The 25573-nt window shown below is 37.4% G+C and overlaps 1 protein-coding gene across 1 annotated transcript in view; it reads left to right on the forward strand.

Annotated features, from left to right (window-relative positions):
• COL25A1 (collagen type XXV alpha 1 chain) overlaps positions 1 to 25573 on the forward strand; it is a 195896-nt gene that overhangs the window by 105458 nt on the left and 64865 nt on the right. The window contains exons 3-9 of the mRNA XM_053461495.1: positions 3815 to 3859; positions 5961 to 5968; positions 15718 to 15735; positions 18123 to 18210; positions 19745 to 19815; positions 23249 to 23275; positions 23465 to 23491. Coding sequence (XP_053317470.1) covers positions 3815 to 3859; positions 5961 to 5968; positions 15718 to 15735; positions 18123 to 18210; positions 19745 to 19815; positions 23249 to 23275; positions 23465 to 23491 — 284 coding nt within the window. The remainder of the gene's footprint in view (positions 1 to 3814; positions 3860 to 5960; positions 5969 to 15717; positions 15736 to 18122; positions 18211 to 19744; positions 19816 to 23248; positions 23276 to 23464; positions 23492 to 25573) is intronic.

The raw sequence follows: 25573 nt of genomic DNA on the forward strand, positions 1-25573 counted from the left end.
AAGGTAATTCCCTAGTTGTCCATAATATAACATGCAATCATCAATCTTTATTGAAACAGCCGATTCCCCTAGGGGTTCCTTTTTTCTTTAATATGGAAGCTTGGAAATTGAAGTAGACACCCAAAGAAGAAACTATTTTGTACTAAAATATAAGATTGTAATATGAGATGCCCAAGTCGAAATCCTTTTCCTAAGCGACACATTGAAAAAGAAGTGAAATGACATAAACTGTATTTATACTTTCGTTTCGTGATAATGATCTTTCTGCACATTGTTGGAATAGCACAGGTTTCCAGCGATGGAATCAATGAACAGTAACACAGTTGGTTAAAGTAAATTAAAGTTCATGTAAATTCTCCCAGCAGAGGTTAATTCGTGAAGGGGATTTAAACATGCAATGTGCACAAGGCTATGATCAATCTAAGACGAGACCCAGGAGTGACTAAGGTTTGAATCTTTATTTCAGGAATAACTGGGAGTAGATGAACGGAATGGTTCTCATCTGCCATCAAATTCTATGTACCTATAGTCATACCTGGAAACTCTGAAGATGAGAATCACATATGAGTCCCAGGGCTCTAGGGCAACTCTATAGTTTATTGGAAAACTCACATTTGAAGGAGGATAGACAATGGCAAAGATGATGCTGTTAAAAATAAAACAGAATAAGATCAGTGTCATTCTATTTGGTTATTGTGTCCCAAATGAAATCACTGACAATATGGAAAAACACATTCTGGGATATGTACATCATCTTTCCTGTATCTAACACACTATATCCCTCAATGTCTGAAGTGTAAGCTTATTGGCTGATCCTACTGCATGACAAGTTGACTCTGACATCACCGATGCCTAGAATGGAGTCTGTCGCTGTCTCAACAAATACCCCTGCTGCAGAAGAGGGGCTTCGTCCACCAAGTGGTCCCAAAGGGCGCCCACATCATCCAGCACACAAAGTACTGTGCAGATGCTGTGCAGATACATAGCTAAATTACACTACAGCAAGTAAGCAGCTAGTGGGGGCCCCTCGCCACCAGGTGCCCTGGGGCAATTGCCCTATTTGCCTTATTGTTAATCCGCCCCTGTCCATGATATAGTATTTGGGGTAAGTTACAGATCTATTTTAAAGTTAGTGAAAAGGGTAAAACATGGACAGAATTGTACATAGAACAGGCAGCCCTTTAATTTATTTTAATTTCTCATGGGTACGTACATGGATACATTTTACAGTGCCTGCCTTGGAGCCCCATGAGACTAATTTGTCAATGTTCTGGTGACACAGTGACACTATGCCTTATAATCCTGGCGGTTTGCCAAGAAATACCAACACTACAATGAGCCATTGTCAAACCAGGCTGCCACTCAAACTTTTTTTTTTTCCTTTGCCTTTTGCTCGACCTCTTTACATTTCTGTACAAATAGAAAAAATGATAACGGAACAATTTGCAGCTAGCACATGTATGACATCTAAACGTATTAGGGAAATAACCAGCAAAATAGAATCCATTTTACTGAAAGAACAAAAAAAAAAACGCAAATAGCAGGCAGCTCCTGCAAGAAATCCTGACATTTTCAAGAACACTTGTGCATGTGGTCATTACGAAACAGTGTCAACATTGATGAGAGAGATCCTCAATTCAGCTGTCCTTTCGTGGGCTCACTGCTGCTTTTCTTCGAGAACTAATCCTTTGATTGCCAGAGACAGACTTCATTAGCCCACACACAAACGCCAATTTTCTTTCTTTCGATGACATTTTAGGACCTTTGACAGTTTTTTTTTGTAGACTTAAGTTATATCTGCTCAGTTCTCTTAGATGCAAGCAGAAGTAGTCTAATCTTTTCAGCGGTGAATGCCAAAACTCCTAGTCTCCATCTATTCCAACCAGGTGCCCCGTTGTTCCTTTTCAACACATTTCTTCCTGCAGACTGTGATAAATGAATGTCAAAATGAAAGAGAAGTTAAAAAAAAATACCATCAGTGAGATAAAAGGGAATGTAAAAGTCCTTTTCCTATAAAAAAATATTTCAAATTCTTATTAAAAAATAGCATCATATATACTCTTTCAATGTAATCATATTGGGTGCTACATATATATATATATATATATATATATATATATATATATATATATATATATATATATATATATATATATATATATATATATATATGTACATAGAGTATTTATGCTTTATGTGAACTACTTTTTATTTTTAAAGGGGAAGATTTAAGCATACCATTAAATAAAATAATAATAATAATGTAAAATTTAATGCAGCAATCTTAATATAGTCCTTGTGTAGCAGAATTTTATTTTTTGCTATTTTTAAGGGCATTCTACTCATTATCATTAATGATAGAGTATATTAATCACAAGTGTGTTGGAGGACATGTATTGTAATACATGTATTGACATTTCAAAACAATATACCCCTTCCTTTCGCCTATTTCTACCCAAAAATGTCCTATACCTTTGTATTGGTATGAAAAACACGTATAGAGATGCTAACCAATGAGAGCCACAACTTGCAACACCCATAGAACCCGTGACATACCAATTGTTTTTACAAAAATCTTAAAAAGCTGTGCCTAGCCATATGATGCCAATTGGAAACCTGTCATCTAAGCCATTACCCCTATTGGATATCCCAGCTAATGCATGGAGGAGTAGAGTTGTCATCCCTGAATTTAAACTGTGAAATTACCTTTTTAGCGCATACAAGTATTTAAACTTTGGGCCTTTTGGAAAATATTATACTGTGTTAAAGGGACACCCATGAACGGTAATTTCTGATCACATTTAATGCTCTGCTCAAATCTATTTGTAAAGTAGCATAAGTATATGGTTTTCATTATAGCCCTTTTACAAATAACGTGTTATATCAAACTTTTTGAGGTTAGTCTTTAAACCTTAGCTCCTAAATTGTACATAAAATACTCCAAATGCAAGTTTTTCTCAGAGGCTATTAGACTTATTTCTGATACATACGTTTTTTTTTTACAGTCATATATTTTAAGTACTAATAAGGGAACAATTTAGAATAAGTAAATTAGTCTTCTTCAGTCGTTATTGCTCTCAAGTACATTATACTCCTCCACCTCCTCTATATAGGTTATTCACCATGATTACTGCCTTGGGTGTTGTGCTGGTGGGACTAAGGCTTTTTCTTGTGTGAGCGAGGAAATACATATTGTGCATAACAAGCTCTATAACAAGTTATTTAATTCACACTTGTAATGTTTGTTGTGTTTATTGAAATCTGTTGTTGATGTGTACCATGCCATATTCAGGAAACCCAAGGAGTTTTGTAGCCTGCTATATCCGGTTCGTAGAGTTTGAGGTTTCTAGGTTTTCTGTCTTTTTCCACGGCCAGACTTTAATAAATTATACTCATAGTTCCTAAGCAGACTTCAATCTGCATTTCATTCATAATGAATAATGCAATGAGTAATTGCTTGTCATTACCACTAATAGGAGGTTCATGGAAGTAGCTCAGATATCATTTCCAAGGCTCCAGCTTTTAGAATTGCTACATTCGGAGGGGGCGCTGATTTAAACTCATCCAAGGTCAATGCAGCAGCTAAGCCTCTGAGGAAGTAAAAAAAAAAAGCCAATTAAAATACAATTTCATTCAGGTCTTCAGTGGGAAACAATCTAAATCTCAGGATGAAATGTGTGTTTTGTGTCTACACAGGCAAAAATAAATTAATGAAAAATTGTAATGAACAAAAAAACGGTTGCATGTTCTTTGTTAGCAAATGAATCACCTATGCATAATGGCCAAAATAAACAGTTTATTGTTCTTTTCCTAGGACCTCCAGGACAACGAGGAAAAAGGGGTAGACGAGGTGAACCTGGTAAGTCTTTCTTAATGATTTCTGTATTTATTAATAGTTGAATCCATCACTTTTTTCATATAATGCAAATCTACATGCCAAATGTGCATAAATAAAATGTGTATTGTCAGCATTGACGAGTTTTTGTGTTGTTGGCTACTTTGGCAAAAATAAAACTTTGACATTAAATCCTGAATCAAAATCTTTAGAGGAAAATGTGTGTTGCCAAGGTTCTAATCCCTGACATCAATAAATTCTAATGTGTTAAATGTATTTTTTTGATGACCACTGTGGATTAAGTAGTAGTGTGAACATGTGGTTTTCCACTTTTAGTAACCCTCAGAAAAACAGGGTTAGACTTTTGCACTAGATGGTATGTTTCCAGCTTTTGAAGTCACGCCTGGCATTTGGTGAGAAATAAAGGTGTTATACAATATATCTCACAACTAATGCCGTACTGATGAAATACTAAGCTCTCCTGCTAACATCATTGAGAACACAGATCGGATGTTTCCAGTTGGCCAAACAACCTTGATTTTGATTGGCAAATCATTTCTTTCATTGCCACCTAGCGATGGGCCTTTTTGAAAGCATGTAGGGTGCGCTAATCAGTGCAAGGTGAGGGTATCATGTAACAAAATGTGACACTTTAATAGCTACTTTTTTATTATATTCATGGTGAGGCAGGTGATGAAAGGAAAGCTCCAGAGGGCTACGTGAAAACATTTCCAGAAAACTGGTAGAGACTGGAAAATTAATCTCACTCAAATTAAATCCAGAAGTGGGACTTTCGCCAGGTCTGAAGGCGTTGTCCAAATAGGTCTACCATCTTCACGAGATCCATGACAGAGGAGAGGATGTGAGTTAAGGCCCATATATAGACTTTTCTCTCCCTCTTTTGTCGCTGTCTGTACTGGTAGTGAAGCTTATTGACCTTGCCTTCTGGTGGTCTTTGGCATTCTTGGACTTGCTGTGAATCCATGAAATGGGAATGCATTGCAGGATGTGATACACAGAGCATTCACAGCATGCTCTAGAATAATAAGAATCTAATACCAGACTTTACCACACATGGAGACATGTGCACACAAAATATGGGCCTCTCAGATAGTTTGGCCACTTTGGCGCCTATTTACTCCTTATGTCCACAAAATTGCATCATTATTTGATAAATTCAACATGAGTGAGCTGTGACAAGTAAACTATACTTTAATTAGAAATAAAAATTGGTTGGTTGAAGTAAATAAGCATGACATGTTTTAGACAAGCTAACAAATCATTGATCTTTAAATGTTTACGTGGACATTTTGACTTGTGTAGATCTGTATATTCTCCCCTAGTTATTCCACTGACTTTAATCACTAAGGACTATGATGGATGCATTAGCATCAGTCAACATGATATTACCAGCTCTGCACAACTAAGTTTATCTTATTACTTAGTTCCCATCTTTTAAGAGAAAAATGTAAATCAGAGGGAATAGGCCACTGCAAGAATTAATTAATCATAAAACAATCAAGAATACTGTTGTAAGAAGAGCATGCAGAGGGGTGAACCAACTTTCTTTCGTTGGGTTCAGTTTAGTTTTAGATTTTGAATTAGTTATTTTAAAAGTGCTTTTGAGTTTTCCACTTGAGTTGTCCTGATTACATTTGCAATGTGGTACCCTGCTGGCTTATTTCAAATGTCCTGTACTTTGCAATAAAGTGGTCTGCATACTCAACAGAACTATATAGTGGTTTTTTTTATTATACATTGCATAGCCTGTATATTATGTCTACTTTTATTAACTACCAGCTTAGTACACACGTTTTGTATTGAAAAGTAAGTGAAACCTTTGTGAAAAAATCAATTACAATGTTACAGGTTTGACTTTGGCCATAATTTTAATCTGTTTAAGCCTATAGGTTTAAAACGAATGGATAAAAAGTAAATTCTAGGGCAAAATCCGTGCTTTTGTGTCATGTAAAGAATAAGTGTCATAAAACGTACATGATCAAAGAATGTTTTCTGGGAAGGGTTTTAGCATTTGATAGTACAATTAATGATGTTTCTTACAGTATTGGATTTACTTTTGATTTTTGCCCTAACATTAATTTCTTTTTCTTTTGTCTTTTCACAGGACCCCCTGTAAGTATTTCAAACCTTTTCAGACTGGTTAAACTAAAAATATTTGAAGATGTGAAAATGATCACCTGTTTGACCTGTTAAAATCGTAAGTGACTTTGTACTGTGCCTTACCAGACTTTAATCAGCATCTATTGTCTGTACACTACACCACATGCGTATGATTAATTTAACCCTGGCACAATCTAAAACCACGGAGTGTTTTGTTGGATTCCAGGGTCTTAAAAACACATGTATTTAAGCCCATCCACATGTAAAGGGAAGCAGCCACAAGGTAGGCTTTGTGGTGAACTTTTCAATAACTGCCCCTTATGCGACCATTAGCTTCCACAAGCCTTTGTCATGGACATATATGGGTTTATTCACTAAAGGCAGAGATTAAAGGAGGGTTCTGATTTTAACTCCCCCACTTCACTATTCATTATTAAAAGTTAACAGGGAAATGTTTCTCCAATGTGAAGGGCTTTGATGGCCCTCTATAATGCATAATGCAGTGGGTGAGGAGACGGAATAAATCCCACTGACTTGACTATGCACTATACACATACCTGAAAACATTTAAGCTCTGGCTACCTGGGCATAAATTGGCGGACCTGATGGCTTTGTGGGACACACACCCATTTAAGTGGGAAATAGGCAGGGAGTGGGGCGTGTCAGGACCATGCTCCTGCGACCTGGGAGATTTGGGTTTTCGCCCAGAGAACCAGAGAAGTGGTGAAAAAACCCCAGAGAGTTCCCAGGTATGACTATACAGGCCCAACCAAGCTCTTCTTGCCACAGAAGCCTATTGCGGTTGAGACTTCATAATGTGTGGTGAAGTCAAGAAGTTGAAACCACAACTCTCATGCAAAGTCTTCTGAGAACTCTTCTGTAGTGGATAAACCCCCATTTCATATGTATAGCAATGGCTGAACATTTAAAAAGCTGACCTATTGACCCTTAGTATCAAAGGTATGTCTGTCCTTCTTGTCAACCTACTTCTGGCAGTCTAGGTTCTGTGATTCATTATGAAGGTAATGGGGTTTTTTGGATTCCTTTTCTACTAGCAAAGCACATTAAAAGGGAAGGCTTGATGGTTTTCACTGCTTGGAGATATAGTTTAAGAGCAGATAAAGAACCAAGCCTCCCTAACCTTTCACCACAGCACATGAATGTCCTCATATATTTATTCCCAGGAGGGTGATGTGGTGATCTTTTGATTACACCATTTACATCGCACTCTCCCCTCTTAATCCACCTAGTTCCTGGAATTAGAACATAAATCTAGACGTGAATTGAACTGGAGAGCTTTTTTTACCCCATTTAAGTTGTTAGAGTGATGTTGTCAATGACAGGCCATTTTGAGGATTTGAGTCTTATTCTTGGCTCTTTTTTGCCAGGTTGAAAGGGCAATTGTCATATTTCACACTAATTTTGTGGTACTTTACCCTCCAAATAGATGATTTTCCTCTCATATGTTATAATTGATATCTGGGGTTAGTTAGGATACCCTGTAAATAATCTATAAATAAAACAATATATATCAGTTAAAAGACGCAGACAGCTAAAAACTGTTAAACCAACTAACCTGATCTTTCCCTACCATTTTAAATGGTTGGTAACATGGTTTCTTTTTGTTGTCATAAACTTCAACATCTTCACAAGAAACAACAAAATAAGTTGCAAAAAACATATCCATTTGAAACATGTTCGCCTAAGCCAGGCATGTCCAAACTTTTTTCGAAGAGTGCCAGATTTGATGAAGTGAACATGTGCGAGGGCCGACCATTTTGCCTGACATTCTTTGAACCATTAAAATTAAATGCAAATTAACTATTTTATGCAAAGTTTATTGAAAACTGCATACTTTTCATTTTGTGACTTGGATGACAAATCTAAACAGGTGTTAAATCACTCTGCCTTTAATATAAAAAAAAAACAGATCTATATTTGGGCAACTTATCTGGGGGCCTTATCAGTCCAGGACGCGGGAGGCAATTGGCCCTCAGGCCGGACTTTGGACATGCCTGACCGAAGCCAATGAAGCAAGCACGTCATAAACCAGTTTCAAAACCCCTTGTTTTTTTAAATAGTGTATCTGCATCTTAAGGAGACACTTTTACTGAAGCTTCATGTATGCTACAATCACCTTTGAAATCTACAATTGGCCAATTACAGAGCCCTGGATATTTAATATGTTAGCTTCCTAGATGTAGGCATGTATAATACATGGAATTGTACTAGTATTGGTCCTGGGGCATTTGACACTAATAGCAAATTTGACTGAAAAGACATGTCAAAATCAGTGGGAATACAGCATGACTTGTTGTGACACCCTCCCCTGTTTTAGTCGATCAAATATTTCAAAAACTAAAACAAGTCAAGATGCAGTGATGAGTTTACAATTTGATTGAATAAACAGAAGATGTTATTTGACATTTTGTGGTAGTTGCTTAGTACTGTGATTATAAACCAGTGGAGATTTAATGGCTCAATCCATATCACTGTTTAGCAGAATTCTAATCAGAAATAAATCACTTTATTTGTGACCTTTTCAAAGGTTAGAGGGAAGAGTGGCCTTATACCTCCCAATTTGACAATGTACCCTCGTAATGAACTACCAAAAGTCAGGCCACCATTTTTTCACTCCAGGTCTCTATTTAGGGCTTAGACCACAACGTTCTTTCAGAACATCATGTTTATTCCCAAATATGTCCTCCATATTAAAAAGGTCTAGATCTCTTACCCCAGATCCACCATTGTTAAAAAGTGCAGCTTCAACTGGCCCCATGTTACAAGACCCTACATTGAAAGCAACCCATCAGTATTTGAGGAAGGTATGTGGCAGAGTACACCTGTATGGGACTGTGGGGTTCTTGAGCCACTCCAGAGGTTGGACCCCATTAAAATATACTGACTGTACCCCTCTTATGGCAGTGATTAGAATAGCGCTCCATACAGCAGGAATATCCTTACATATGGCTCTGTATACAGATCTACCATTTATAGTACATGTCGGTAAAGAAAGTGGTCTAATTAACACATATGGTTGCATATTGGTTCAAGTGTAAATGTTATACTGACTTCTGTCTTTCACCTGACATTGGTTATCAGGTCCATCTAAGTGGTCTACATCCTGTTGGGTTCAGTGTTGATGTGCTGAAATTCTGAAACCCTTTATGATTATGACCATGTTTTGCTAAAAAAAAAATTGCAGAGGTGTTAAAATGTGTCCTATGGGACCTCTAGTGTTACAGGCTAAAGAGCTGTGCTTTAAAGTGAACATGTAAATGAAAAGGATTTATGAAACACCTGGCTGACTGCAGATTTAATCAATGTTTGCATGCCTGCTTACATAACCGTCGAGATTTACATACACATTATTGGTAGTGAAGTTCTTATATTAATTTTTTAAAATGTTGTACACAACAAACAATATTGATAACATTAAGCAATAGAAGAAGTGGTTTTCTTGTTGGGCCACTACCAAAAACATTATGCGCTGGATCCGACGCTTCCCCTTTATGAAGGCCACAGCCAGGTCCTCCTCGCAGACAACGTGGGTGCAAGTGATGTCACCAGTGTCAATTTATGACCCTATAACCTCTGGTGAATCAAGAAATGCCATATAAAGGCCAAATTTGCACCCCCATGCTTGCCCTTGGTTGCTGTAGCCATCATGTGTTTGTGTTCCAGTGATTGTTTGGTGTATTTGACCCAGCTTGTCCTTGCTCTTGCTTCTGACTCCTGTTCCTGTTTGGCTAGACCTGGCTAGACCTCCTTCTACAACTTGTTTTACGATTTTGGCTCAGTCGCCCTTTTTCCGGTTCTGTGATTGTGGTCTAGTTTCTGCTATTGGGTTCCAGTCCTCATGTCATAAATGTTATAGTGCTTTACTTGCAGTTCTGTATATAGCCAGTAGTGTTAGTATTACAAGGTTTTAGGGCATCAGTTACACCCTGAGAGGGTTCTTTAGTTCTCTTTTACCTGTGGCCAGAGTGTATTGAGTAAGGCAATTTTTAGAGGGCTGTTACTTGGTCAGATGGCTACACTTGCCCTCTCATGTGAAAGTTGTTCTATCCCTACACATGGTCTTTGTTTTTCTTTGCAGACAGGTTTTAGAAGACAAACCTCTTTCACAGAACTACTTTATATATATATAAAAAAATGGTATCTAAAATTCATCATGACTACAAAGGTGCCAAGTACCAGTACAAGCATAGTGCTCTGGGCCAGCCTGGCCTTGTTGGTTCTAATTACTATAGACATTCAATCAGGCTGCATTATAAATCACTGGCATCTAATTGTCACTTATGCCGTTGCTGTAATTCACTTCCTAAAGGGAAAGTATCTAATCCATGTCCTCAAGTACCAGAATCCTAAAAATTTCTGAATTTTTCTAATTCATAAGTAATCAAACAATAATATAAAATTTCAATGCCAAACTAAAATATAAATAAAATTAACTAAATATATAAATAAATAAATAAATAAATAAATAATTCTGGATTAGCAACACATATGATGTATTTAATGACTTTAAGGAATATTTCTATTAAGAAAACTATTAATTCATGAGAGTATTTAAAAGTCAGATTTTATAAGCTTTGGATATGGATTTACAACTTGTTTTTGTAATGAAGAATATAAGGAGCAAACACACTTAGTCGCTCCATAACATGGTACAAGTGCATTTCCATTGAAAGTCTTTTTTTAATGTGTTTATCATATGTAGGAGTAGACTCAGCATAAACAGGCGGACAGAACAATAACTTCCTTGTAGGGTTCCATAGTTGCATTTAGCTGTCTATTAAAGTTTATTAGACCGCATGGAAATTCCTGTAGAATGATTCTTGGAAAATAAAATCTTGAGAAGAGAATATTATAGGAGAACTCCAGACTTGACCTTACATATATTTATTGGCAGACTGTGATAGTCAGAACCAATGCTGGAGGCTTTTAAGATCATTTGAAGAGAGTCTACAAAGCATACAGTCCAACTCCACATAGGTTTTACTCTTTTAACCATGCTATGATTGCCTCCTGTAGGGTTAAATGCACATTTTAATCAAGCAATAAATAACATAGGATCAAACTAAATTATACCATGCATCTGTGCCATCTTAGATGTAGACCAGGCATGTCCAAACTTTTTGTGCCAGATTTGATGAAGTGAACATGTGCGAGGGCCGACCATTTTGCCTGACATTCTTTGAACCATTAAAATTAAATGCAAATTAACTATTTTATGGAAAGTTTATTGAAAACGGCATACTTTTCATTTTGTGACTTGGATGACAAATCTAAACAGGTGTTAAATCACTCTGCCTTTAATATCAAAAAAACAGATCTATATTTGGGCAACTTATCTGGGGGGCCTTATCAGTCCGGAACGCGGGCCGCAATTGGCGCTCAGGCCGGACTTTGGACATGCCTGATGTTGACTATCTAAACCCATACTGTCTCCTATTTTGAGTGGTTGCAGGCACGTAGCCACAGACACCATAATAATAATAGGTCATTATAACGGGATACTATCATTATTGTGCTTTGTGGAATTTTCTTAACAATAGTATTAGTGGAGAGGTGTCGGTAAGAGAGCATCCCTCATCACCAGTGTTCAAATGTGCAACAGTTTAGGTTTTCAATATTTACTTGCGTTGACATAAGCAGTTTCTTCCATCACTAGCAGAGAAGCAAGCTAAATATCTGTGAGAATGTAAAAAGAACCAAGACCAGGGAACCTCTGCTCCGAGGAATAAAACAATGATAAAATAAGTAGAAACATAGAAATATAGAGAGTGAAGACATATAAGAACCATTTGGCCCATCCAGTCTGCCCAACCTCTGAATACTTTCCTCAGTCTGTGGTACACACAATAGTTTTCACTAGGTTTGAGTCTTCTCCTTTATTTCAATACGTAGTATGAAGGGCCGATCGTAGCCAGTTTTTCTTACTAGAAGGCTGAGTTGGCCCATATAATATAGAATAGATTTCAGGTAGAGTACTTGAATGTGACCTTACCTGTACAGGACTGGATCATTTTTTGTTGCAGGAGAAAAACTCTACAGGGATGGAACTCTAAAATGAATAGTGAGAAGTACAAGTACAAATGTTCCAGCGTAGGTGATCCACTAACTTGCAAAGTCATGGTATAGTGAATAAACATTATATTAATCACTGTTATTCACTGCAAAATAAACAGTCCTATGGGTTTTTTTTTAAATAATATAATTTATTTTATTAACAGCCTTTAAGATATTTCAGGCTGCTTTTACTGAGCCAAGAAACTATCACAGGCCCAGTTATTCTTCAAAAAAAATCCTGACAATAGAAACTACTGCATGATTTCAAAGCTAGCTGCTAACAATTTTAATCAAAAGGTTTTGAAGATGTTGAACAAATCAGCTGCCAGTTGGGATTTAAAATTAGATGCACTGTGTGATTTACCAGTCATTTTTATATCATTGCTCTCAGGATACAATGTTCTCCTAGCTGTGTGAGACCATCAAGGTTTTTGACACATCTTGAACTAATTTCATATTTTCTTGTATTTTTTTACAGTTGCCAAAAGATACTAGGAAATTAAGTATCATGGAAGAAATTAGTCCACACCTTACTTATAACAAGTATTATGTATTACAGATATTATTTGTGTACGAAATGCTACTAGGCACATAATATAAAGCACTCTCTTCCAATGTGGAGTCTCACTAAGTCTCATTGGAGTTCTAGTAAGAATTAAGCCCCCACTTATTGTTCCTTAATAAAGTGTAAGTCTTCTCCTCCTTTAGTTTTCATGCCTCTCAAGTTTCCCAGGTACAGTCCAGTTTTTGGGTACTGTCCTGCTGTCCTGTGAGCAATGGGGATGATGGGCTTCCTTTGATCTCCCCTGACCACTCCAGATTGCTGTAAAATAAATGGCGATCTGTACTGTTGCAGAACAGATCTCCATTGCAGTTCCCTCATGGCCACCTTGCGATGTTCTGCAGCTCAGTCCGGCAAGGTGGTTCTGTGTGTAAGGTGCTGGGCGATCCCATCCCGACCTTGCCGTTGCTGATGTCAGTTCCAGTCCCTCCTCTAGCTTCACTTCCTAACACAAGTGTGCCAGTTTGGACACCTGAAGTGTTGGGAGTTGTGTGTTTTCTTTTAGCGTTTCTGTGTGTCAGAGGGAAATGCCTATTAGATATAGAGAGAACCTTTGGGGGGTTTTCCCCATTGATCTCTAACTGGACCCTGACAGATTCTTGTAGCTTGGATGTAGCAGTGTCTACTGGTAGTCATCTATGGTGCCTGATCCCAACAAGCTGCCAAAGCCCTCAACAACACATTTTAAACTGTGACTAGGATCATTTAAAAGACTTGATATAAGATCAGAAAGTAACATTTGCTAAAATCAAAGCTGAGACGCAAAATGTATTTTAACCATTACATTATTTATAAAATACAAAACCTGAGCATCATTCCCTCGTGGACTAGAACATTATAAATGTAGTATGTTTGTGCTGAAAGGCTTTCCATGCTACTATAGCAATTATAGACATATCTAATGTCTTCTCTTGCATGTTCAGCACCTGTCTAACATCTAAGATGTTATTCCATGTATTCTGTAATCTCTTGATTAAAAACATTAAAACCAGTCCTTACAAGACGCCAACCAATCACTTCTGACCTGTGATCCAGAAAAACATTCGCCAGTAAAGGCTCAGTAACACTTTGATCTTCAATAGCTTTGGATTACTTCAACTGTTTCTATATACCATTGATATATGCGACTTGGCTCCCTTTCTCTGTCTACTGTTAATGCTCCAAGACATTCCATTTATTTATCCTCTAACTTATATATTATGTACGTTGACCTAGGAATTCTATTTGCAGTTGTATGTCCAGAGGAATGATTTAAGAGTGAAAGCACGTGCAATAAATAAACTCGGAACTAGGATCTCTTATTCCCAAAACGTGGACAGCTTTGGTCTATGCTAAGCAATTTGTCACTTTTTTCTATGGTCGGTCACACTGATTTCACAGACAATTCCTGTGTCGTACAAAATATAGTTATCAACCATGAGAGAGATAAATGCGAGGGGGGGGGTGATTCATGCTTTGGCATAAGCTCTTTGATCAAGAAATGTTTTTTTCCTTCATTATTTGAGAGAAAGAGGCAACTTCAGTAGGACCTGGTACAGTGAAACAACGAGAAGAGCATACATATGTCTGTAATTGAAACAATATGCTAAAAGTTAATACAAATTCCCTTGGAAATAATTGAATGTTGCCCTTAATATCTCTGAAAATCAATATAAAATTGTCCCCTCAAAAAACTTCCAAGGTAAATTGAGATATCACAATATAAAATATAAATTAAAAATAACTTCAAGTGATAAATAAAAAGACTGAATAACAAGAGCCTCTGCACAGACTGAGCTTTGGATACACTGTAGAAAGACCGAGTCTTATATGCTCTGCAGAGACCTAATCTTGTGTGCTCTGTACAGACTGAGTTTCCCGTGTAGTATAGCTTTAAGCTCGTGTAGCTTGCCGGCTACCGCAGCACTGCCTCTGGAGTGGCAGATCGGGTCACTGGGCATTTGCCAAAGGACCTTACCGTGCCTGTCTGGTTATATTATATATATAGGAAAGTCAGCAATGACTGAAACGTCGACTTGACTTTGAATAAAGAGAAATTGTTAATTTAAAGACCTGGAGTGCTGACCATCTTTTGAAAGTGCTGTAAATGGAAACTGCTGGTTACTAGCACCAGGCTTGGGAAATTTGGAATGGTGTGCAATGGACTTTGTGAGTAAACATATATATATATATATATATATATAATTATATATATATATATATATATATATATATATAGCCTCATTTTATGCTCTACACAGCCCCAACATCCTATGTCTTTTTATATACCCAGACTCATGAATGTTCTGCATCTACTGTGCCTTTCATATGTTTTTTTTGGCTCCAGGAGAGAAAAGCCACATTTGGCATTTACTAAACAATTACTGACAAGAAGCGAAAGCATTCCTAAACCTCCGTTACTTTGGCGGGACTAGTAACTCTACGTCTCCTACCAGCAAGAATTTTGTGGTGCAGTTCCCAGAGAATGCATTCTGCCTAGTGACCTCTAATGGATGGTTTGCCCTTGAGGTCTTTATCTTTAGCTGTGTAACCATCTTCCTCACATCTCTAAATCCTTTCTAGTACACATGTTACAGTCAGGACTATCACCAGAAAACTGGGACTCTTGGCAGTATACATATATATATATATATATATATATATATATATATATATATATATACTATCTACATATGTAGTCCACAATTTTATGTTGATGGAAATAGCATTGGGTAATATCTATTTGAAATCATCATTTTATGAGAAGTGCCTACAGGTGTTCCTGCAAAATGAAATAATAATGCTGTAGTAATACTGTGATTTATAGTTATACTTTTTTATGGTTTTGAGCTGCAAATCTTTGTGCAAATCTAATGTATAAAACATATAATGTACTATGACAATAGTTGCTTAAGAAACACAGAACCCCCCCCAAAAAAAATATATCAGTTGTGTGTGTCTGATATTTTTCTATTTTTATACATCTCACAATATTCTTGTAATCACTGATCGAGCCTTATTAGAATCTCTAGTTGTTTTAGGCTTAAATGTATTTAGTGTAAGAGCTGTGTAAATTATTGGTGCTATATAAATAAAATATAATAATAGAAATAATGTTCTTAATGTTATCTTTATTATTTTACAGGGACAGCCTGGACCTCAAGTAAGTAGGACGTTTCTTGTTTTGTGATGCACTGTTGACAAATTCATAATATTTTACTGGTTTTGATCACCTTAGTTCCAATCTAGAGTGTCTTGGACACTACAGTGTCAAACATTGCCTGATACTCATATACTGAAATCACGGTTACCTTCATGACGTGTCCAGTGGCTCTTTGAATCATTTAGGATCCGTAATGCTTCTATTGACCAACAAAACTAGTCTTCATTTAGAATTACATCCGTACTAATCATAATTATGTGTAACAAACCCAATGTGTAACAAACCCAAACAACTCTGATATTTGGGTTTGTTACACATTGTTTCTATGATACTGGTTCCTCACATCACGGATGCCAAATGGCCAGTGAAGGCGTTCTTGTGTGTTGAAGGCAGCAAAAACCAACACTAAAGAGATTTCCAATTTTACCTCAAAAGGAGAAAAAACCCTTCCTGACTACAAAATGTTATTTCTCGCTGGATCGTTAATTAATGAATCATGACCTTAATAACTATTATATTGCCAAGGCTGTGTCCTTGTGTAAAGCTGTATATTAGGAGTACGTGCAAACTCACTGATAGTTCAATGTCGCCAAAGGCTGGATTCACAACACCAGATGTTCAATTGGTTCTGGATGTAAATCAGAGAAAGTGGAATCTTTACTTAAAGTTGAAACCTTCTATCGGGCCAACATAGCAAAGGTGTCTTCTTCAAATGGAATACTATCTTCCCTGACAAAGCTAGGCCCTGTGTATCACAAAGAATAGTAGAAGCTATGTATTTTGTCACACTTTCATTCCCTTCATATTTTTAATTTATAACAATGTTGGTTTATATATTTTGGGAACATGAACATATTGTGCAAAATTTTAGATATTCTGTCAAAAATATTCATGGCTACACAAGAAAACTTAATGCAGAAGCCAACACCTGTAGCTAACTTAGTTTTAAAAATAGTCCTTGTGTACTGTTACTTGCCAGTGCTAATAATCCAGCAGTATCCCATTTTATATATAGTTTGTTTGTACATTCTTCTTCTTTTTAGTTAGCCATCTTCGGGTAAGAGTTTACATTTGGTATATTAATCATATCCTCAATATCATAATAATCTTGTGTTGTCTGTGTTCTACTTAGAGCTGAAACTGTCCTTCATTTCTTAAGTACACTTAAAATGGCTAAACATACTCTAAACATGACAGCAAGCACAGATTGCACTGTTTAGCTAATTTCTGCTTATCTTTCATACTGTAAATATGCTATCAGAGCTAAGGCTAAATCTAGTTTTTTGCTTATTTTCTTTCCTTTGTGACATCACATACATCTGGAAACTATAACCTAAGACTGGAGATCCAGTGCGTGGGGACAGAAACATATTTACAGTGTCCTGGTGAAAACCAGACACGTAAGAAGACTGAAGTGTGGCAAAAACCATACCAAAACTGCTCCCATAAATGGCAATTTACTACTATTATTGTTGAACTACCATGTTTCCACTTGTGAGTCACGGGAAACAATGGGAATCATGGAAGAGACATAATTTAAGTCAGGGTAGAGCAGAAACATTTCCCTTGTAATGGTTCCGGAACCACTTTTACATTCAGCAAAACTCACAAAGGCAATCCACAAAAGAGTTAGAATAAATGTGTGTTAGTGTGTGTAAGTGTGTGCTGGTGGGTATGTTAGTTACCGGGGGAGGTCACCTGGCTTTGCTTCCTCCTGGGCCAGAAGGTGATAGCCGTTACCTGGTCATCATTGCTCAAGTTTCAACAAAGAAAAAAAAACAGTAACTCAAAGACTCCAATTCCCATGCACACAAACGTAGGTGAGGTGTTTTTGTGTACAGACCAACTATCAAGGTGGACTGCTCCTTGGAGGTCCTGGGTCCAACAGTCAGACAATTGTGTACTCCATAAGTGTGCCTTAAATAGTGATACATTGGTTTCAAGGAAGGGACTTGTTACATAGGGGTCGGGGTAGAGAATTTTAAAACATAAAACCTATATTTAAGTATGTGTCAATCTAACAAATGCTCCCCGGCAGTAAATAAAACTCATACCTTCAAACATGCTGATTGCGTGTATGAATTCTACATACCCCTGGGCGGCATTCCTCAGACTAACCTTCAGATGTACAATAGAGGTGGCAACTCTAACTGGGAGCTGTAATCCTAAAACAAATGTAACACAGTTACAAATGAGAGAGAAAAATGCTATACCATTCTCACATTGTACTGGTGTTAAATTATTAACAAAACCATCTTCCCTCCATCATTCAATCGTTCCGCCAAATTCAACAATTCTTAGAAAAATTCATCAAGGAGAGAAACATTTCCATTAACCAAGGCCTCGACAACATATGTCAGCTCTGTCATACTTTATATCTATTCCAGAATCTCCCTCTTCAGATAAATATGAAGGAGCTGAGAAGCTCTGCAAAAGTCATACAAACACCACCTGAACGAACAGAAACAAAAGATGGTTAGTTTTATAAACAGCAGAAAATACAATTTGACAGCAGAGAGGAACCAAATGGCCCATCTAATGTGAGATGGTAAAGAATATAGAGAATGGACAGACCTATTAAATCACAGGCATGTCTACACTTCAGCACTGTTCTCATGTGAAACATAGAACATCCCTAAACCAAACACACAAATGACAAATGTTGACACTAAAAGGGAAATTAAGCACAACAATTTGCTTGGGAATCACCAAAAACAGGAAAGCAGATGGTGTCCATATCATGTGTAGATCTTCAATGAGAGATTACTTTATTCACCATTGATTCTCCGTGGCTTGTGACTTGGCACCTAAATTCTATGTCCTGGTGTGACATTATAGAATTCTTAATTTTACATCTGTTAACCCAAAATATATGAATAATCACAAAAATGTGGCTCCAAGCAAGCTGCCAAGTACACAAGACATTGTTTTAAAGGACACGTTACTAAAAATAAATAAAAGCACATATTTTCTCTGTTTTTCTGTTTGTTGTTTTGTTTAAACATACTCATATGCAGTGTTACACATGATCCAGATCAGACCTTTTGTAGCTTCTTTCCTTTTTTCTGATTTAACAAACTAATCAAAGTATTATTATACAGATTTTATATATAGAAAATTGTAATATTAAATGTCCCGTTGTTTACACAATGAACATATGATCTATGGGTTTTTTGTAGAGTATTAAGTTGGACTTGGACCAGAGATAGGGCAATATAGGGGTAAAAAAAATATATACTATGGATTATTCTTCTTCACGAAGTGGAAATTCTGGGTGTATACTGTACCCTATATACTGGAAAGCAATGGAATTATCAATTTGATCCGGTGACACCCCCCCCCAATATTAATAAAAACTACTTTAGAGAACAAGTTCACTCCTGTATTTTAGAATAATACAGCCTATAGTATGTATGCTATGATTGGCTGCCACTACCCCTATTGATTTGAATGAAAGCACAGCTCCCATTGACTTCAGTGTTATCACTACTGCCATATGCAGGAAATGTACTTAAGTATGCATCTTGGGTTCCACATAGGCAAAGAAACTGAGACAAAATTCTAACGCCAACAGTAAAGATGGAAAAAGGGCTCCAATATGCATTAAAAACCATTTGATGACTAGATTGGTCCCAATCCAGATACAGGATACATGTGTCATTTTGCAGCAGTGGAGCAGTTTTATGAAATTGGTAACAAAAATGACTTTTAACTCACTAGATTAAACCGTCTACTTAGGGATTTATATGACAAACATACTTCAGTATGTTATTTATTATTAGATATTTAATATAGTGTTTTGCGATCATTTACCTTCAACATCCGTAAAGGTCAAAGTGTTTATTGTTTAACTTCTCAAGCACTTTGTATGTGTTACACTTCTACATATACACAGTAAAAAAATGGTTTATTGCTCTCTAGGATCAAAGCCAATGAAAGGTCATTGAACAATGTTTCAAATTCTATGGAAAACATTGTTATAAGAAGCATCTCCGTGGTGTTCTTTCAGATTGTGTTCTGGAACTCTTTGTGGCTGTAAGAACGCACTATATTCACATGTCTCTGTTGAACAACGATGGGGTATGAGTTACATGTGTAATCCTGAGCGAAAATAAAAGTCAATTTGTAGACTCCAACAGCCATTTCCTGTGGTACTCGCTGATCTCCAAAGGTATTAACACAGTTGTGCTACGTTTACATTCATTTTACATGTGAAAAGAACAAGCTCTTAAACCGATGTATTGAATCCCCATTCTGATTCTTTTAGGAAACAATAAGCCCAAGTGAAATGCCTTTTTGTGGACTGATCAGCGCTCCGTGCGAAACTGGTGCCTTCTTTTGGTGCCTACTGTAATACCCTTCAGCCACTATATAGGACCATGTCTTAGCATGTTGACAATCATTCTGTATTCAAGCAGTCATATTAACTAAAACATGCCAATAAGAAAGAAAAGAAAACGAGAAATCAATGTCACCGTTATCGTTCCAATGTGAAATACAAAGAGATCATAAACTGTCTATTGCCAAGAATCTCTCCCTTCACCCTAATGACGAAATTCACCCTAAAGTGAAAATACTGAGACTTAAATCAGACCTTCATAGTTCCCAGATAGAAGCTTTAATTGATTGTGTCCAAAGCCAGCTTTTTAGAATCACAACAGGTAAAATCCTTCAATGGGACAAAACCGATGTGTTAAGAAAGGCTTTGATTCTGTAGGGGATCAGTAAAAGCCCAAGTGAAATTGCTTTTTGTGGATTGATTAATGCTTAGTACTAAAATCCTAGCTTATTGGTACTTACCTTAATACCCCTCAAATCAGACCCACAACAGGTGAAATCCTAAAATGGGACAAAAACTGGACCTGAAGAGGCAGAATATGAATTGGTGAGGACCTGAGGCAACAGTCACTTGGAATCTTTCCAATATACACAGTGCAGGGTATCTCACCATCAAAGCTCACGTATGATGTAAGTTCAGGTGTCCAGCTGTTTGCTGTATGAACACAACTTCATACTGCCCTCTCTTATATTCATTTATTTATACAGCAACCACAATGTATGCAGTGCTTTCTTGGCGGACTTATAATGTCTAACCAACAAGTGCTACAGAACGAGTAGCTTCCTTTGGAATGGTCACACACCACAAAAGTTCATTCCATCTCCTCTTCTACATTGCACTAAACACAGTCCTAATTACTGTTTCCCAGTTCCTATAATCCCTATGTCCTTTATTTTGCTACCTCTTCTACCCTAACTCACTCTCATCACCTCACATCTCCCCCTTTACTTCCTCCCCATCGGTTCCCCCCCTAATTTATTTCACTCTCAAGCACTCCTAGTAATAGAGATGAGAGACCTTGCTCTAAGGTGCCCTCTGAAGTGCAGAATGGATTGTAATAACAGCAGTTGGCCTGTAAGAGGATGAAGTCACCACCAGCAGTTGCTGCTAATGCATTTGTAGGGTCACCTGCATTGGCACTGTTTTAAGTTACTGTTTATTGGCAGTAATCTGTTCTGTCCAATCACCGTCGAAACTATCCTCACCGTTCCAGTCACCCTACTAGTGGCCATGTTTCAAGTAAATTAGTGTCATGCTTACTTGCCGCCACATCACTGCAGCGGCCAGGAGCTGCCACCCGCAATGACAAAAGAGCAGAAGGTGCTGATCAATACCAGTGCTGATCAATAGCAGTGCTGATCCTTAAGCACCAGTATGGGGAGGAAGAAGATTGCACCATCCTCCCTCCTTTCCTGGGATCCACGTGCAAAAGGTGTGAAACAGGCCTCATCTGAATATAGGGAGGCCCCATCTGAACTAAGAGCTACCCCCTGTATGGTGACACTAAGTGTACACATCTAACCCAGGTCCCTTCTAAAAAACCCTGTTAAGTATGTATCTAGGTCTTTCTGGAAAAGCACTGGGATTCAGTAATCAGTGTAATATTTATTTGAATACTTATTTTACTTACTGTCAGCAGAATCCTCTAATAATTTATGAGCAGCAATCAGGCCTCTGTATCACACGTGCATAGATAGCCTATAAGTAGTACATCCAATGAGTGTGTGAATAATGAGCTGCTCTCAGTAGACACCCTGGAAGCCATATGTGGAATGGCAATAAAATGAGTGAACCGAAATTCCGCTGGTGATCCAAAGTAGCCCAAGGACAATCGTTCCAACGGCTTCCATTACTGTCTCTCCCGTTGTCTAGAGCCTTTTATTTTGGCCCATATATCAGAGAAAAGCCAATTATCAGATGTTCCCTAGTCAAGTTGAGATTATGAAAGGAATACTCCAGAAAATAAACAAGACAGTGCCCCCTACTAAATCTGTGTATCAGTACCATACTTTTTTTTTTTTAAATATGTGTATTTTAGAAACAATCATAAAGGGATGAGTGAAAATGCAGGAACAAGACAGGGAATGTGAGTGGGAGGTGGAGAGAACTCAAGATGAGAAACAGACAATGCAATTCTTTTTTTTTAGAAAAAGCTCTTCTGGCTTATGAAAAGGGATTCAGAGGGATCATATTTGGTATTGGAGGCCAGGTGAACTAGCTTCATTTATCTAATATAAGCCAAAATAACTCAAAATACACAATGATATTCCAAAAACAGACAACATACAAAAAATGTCATTACACATCCATGGTAACAGCACTAACCATCTTCTAAGCCTATTTCTCATGACTGCCTTAGTGCCAGCATTGTGACATCTTGATAATATTGTTGGTAAACACATATTGCCCAGGAAAGCTAGTTTCTGATCTTATAACTGTAGCAACCAATGGGATATTTCTTTCATGGATTGCTATGGTTCTAAAAATTATGTTTCAGAGCTGGTGTAAAAGCCCCATTGTTTATCCTTCCTACTATAAATCATCCATATATTGAAGGAATATGTCATAACTCAGACATATGAAACGTTTCTGCCCTACGCTGCTTTACCTCGTTTTCTTGATGTTTTTGTGATCCAATTATAAAATCAAATTGGGCGAGAGTTTGGGATTTTCCTATGCCTTCCATATGTCAAAGGAATTGTAAACTAAACTCATAAGAAAGCAATCTACGCTCTGCACATAAAATAGTAAAAGAGTATTTTCATCTGCTCTAGTCTTCAAACTTTCCGATAGCGATGGCATGCATCCTTACATTCTTACGGTACAGGCATTTAAGGTAGAAGTAAGGTTCTGTTGTGTTCTAAAACCACTGGTGATCTTGCACTTTTTGCTTGTTCTAAGTTAGCGGGTTCTCTGTCCACATGTGTTTTAGAAGAGGACAAATGCAAACCATGCTTGTAAGCAGTTATGTTCAGTATCTCTCTCTCAATAGATTCCAGACCTGGATCTCGTTGTGTGCTTGCTTGGGCTCATCTTGGGCTCTCCAAGCAACACCCCAAGCCCACCATGATTTTAATGATGGGTACATCAGCAAGTTTATATATATATATATATATATATAATATGCATTATGTATTCCGCCCTACAAATAACAACTGTTGTTTTCATTTTCAGGGTCCTCCTGGTCCAAAGGGTGAAAAGGTCAGTAGCGTCACAATAAATATCAATCTTTTATGCTGACGGTTATTTCCAATCCATGCTGATGTTCAACTGGAGCATATCATGAATGCCTAATAAAGTTTGTTCTATGCAGTGAGACATTGTAAAAGAGTCGCAGGGTAGCTCAAGGAGTCCTTGTTAAAACTATCATCTTATCTTTCCCCTTTGCAGGGAGATCAAGGTGATCAGGGCCCTCGGGTAAGCACTTTCAAAACTGTTACGCTGCTAAACACAATAATTACAATTTTCTTTTAGTACTCTCTAGAACTAACACAGTAGCTCCGCTGTGTATTTATGTTAAATGGCTGCATTTTCTCTGCATGCTCCAGTCGCTAACTCAGCAGAATCGGTGTATTATACATCTGTTATGCTTATAACAAACTAACGCTTTGATTATTTCTAAACAATAAACCGGGGGGGGGGGTTGTCGCATTCTGCTCTAAAAGGATGTATAGGTTCAATGATCAATAGCAATACCAACACCTAACTTGGACCCTTCTTTAACTTATGGACATCTTTAAAAAATACATTCTTTATAACTGCCCAGAGAGATCAGGAGTCCTCCATTGTAAGTGATAAAGCCCATAGTCCCAAGTGATTCAAAAACATCACGATTTTAGTGTTTCGTGCCTCTTAAAGTCCCTTAAAGTGACCTGAAATGTAAAGTAGTGTGATTACAAAAGTACACCTTAGATGACATCATACATGTCGAGGCAGCCATTAAAGAGGAGATCTTGTCGCTTCTGTAGATGCTAACGTACTGCTGTGCCTTCCACCCCCTCCTGGCATATAATGGGTTAATAAGACCTCTTCCTCTCTGGCAACCCCCCCCCCAGGCCTGTCAAAAGATAATAAATAAACGGAAGGCCCACTTTATAAATATTTTGGGATTTCGGCCTTAATTTAGCCACATTTTTAAACAATCAAGGCTTTAGAAGATAGGGACCACATGTGTGTTAATTACATGACTTAATTTGCAGAAACTCACCTAAACAAATGATCAGCCTGCATGCCTTAGATATACCGGTATTTACTGCATATTATTACCAATCTGTTTTATACCTGTAGTGATTTCAGCTTTTTTTTACAAAATCACTATGTTTATGTTATATCAGAAAAGAATGTCCCAAATCTACAAATAATATTCGTAATTAACATGTAGTTAACATTGCGTAAATCTAATCAGCGTATTACCTTGAAAGCTCAATTTAAATGTGGATTCAATGGTTGGATTTGGTACAGCCCTGGTACAAGGCCATTTACGCATGAAAAATACTCTGGCTGTACCGGACCAGTGCTGTCCCGTTAGTTGGTGTGTTACGTAGCGGGAAGCCCGCTTTGATGGTTAATCCCCAGACAATGCATTGCTCAGTATGTGTTGTGTGTGTATTAACTCTGTGATGCAATGTTACAATTATGTGTTGTTTGTGTATAGATGTATGCTTTGTTTAATCTTTATACCATAAGCGTGAACTTATGTGGCTTACGTCATACAATCGTTTCCAGCTTTTGGAATACCAGGGGTTTTACACTGCTGTAGAAGAAGACTTTGGACACAAAAAAAGTACAAAACTCTGCAGGGTATTATTTTAATAATATTTGTGTAATTGTAAGGCGGCTTTACTATAGCGGTACTATAAGCCACACAGAGCATAACTATATGAATAAGAACAGTCCCATTGGCTTTATATACCGAGATACTGAAACTGATGGGAGATAAGAACCATTAATGAATGAACATTTATCATATAATTGTTTAATAGGGTCACCCGCACTTATGCCTCTCAATGATCGTGAAATGATAGATAGCACTGAATTAGAATCAAGTGCCTCTATGGAGCATATCTGTTCTCGGTTAAAAACACCTAGATGGCAGACGATTAATCAACCACAGATATAATCTCGTCTAGCTGCAAAAACACCCCAAACAACTGATTCTTTTATTAAGAGGGACTTAGGCAGCGTTGCTTCTACACGCAAACATTTTTGTGCAATCTGCATACAAGTCCCATTAGCTGTAGCCAGGTGCTGGCTAAGCGTGATATGAGTGGTATTTCCTCTTGAGAGAGAGAGAGAGGGCTGCCCAGAAGCTAGAAAAACTATTATTGTATTTAGAATAATGCGCTCGGCATAATCAGCAAGTGCACCCCTATGGTATAAATAATATATGTGATGTCATGAAGTGTAATGTGGATTTTAGTATTCACGCTGTGAAGGCAGTTGGGAATAATCCCCTCATTAGATACAAACTCAGCAGCAATATTCAAATCCAAATTACAC

This window comes from Spea bombifrons, chromosome 1, assembly GCF_027358695.1.
Source record: "Spea bombifrons isolate aSpeBom1 chromosome 1, aSpeBom1.2.pri, whole genome shotgun sequence".
NCBI lineage: Eukaryota > Metazoa > Chordata > Amphibia > Anura > Pelobatidae > Spea > Spea bombifrons.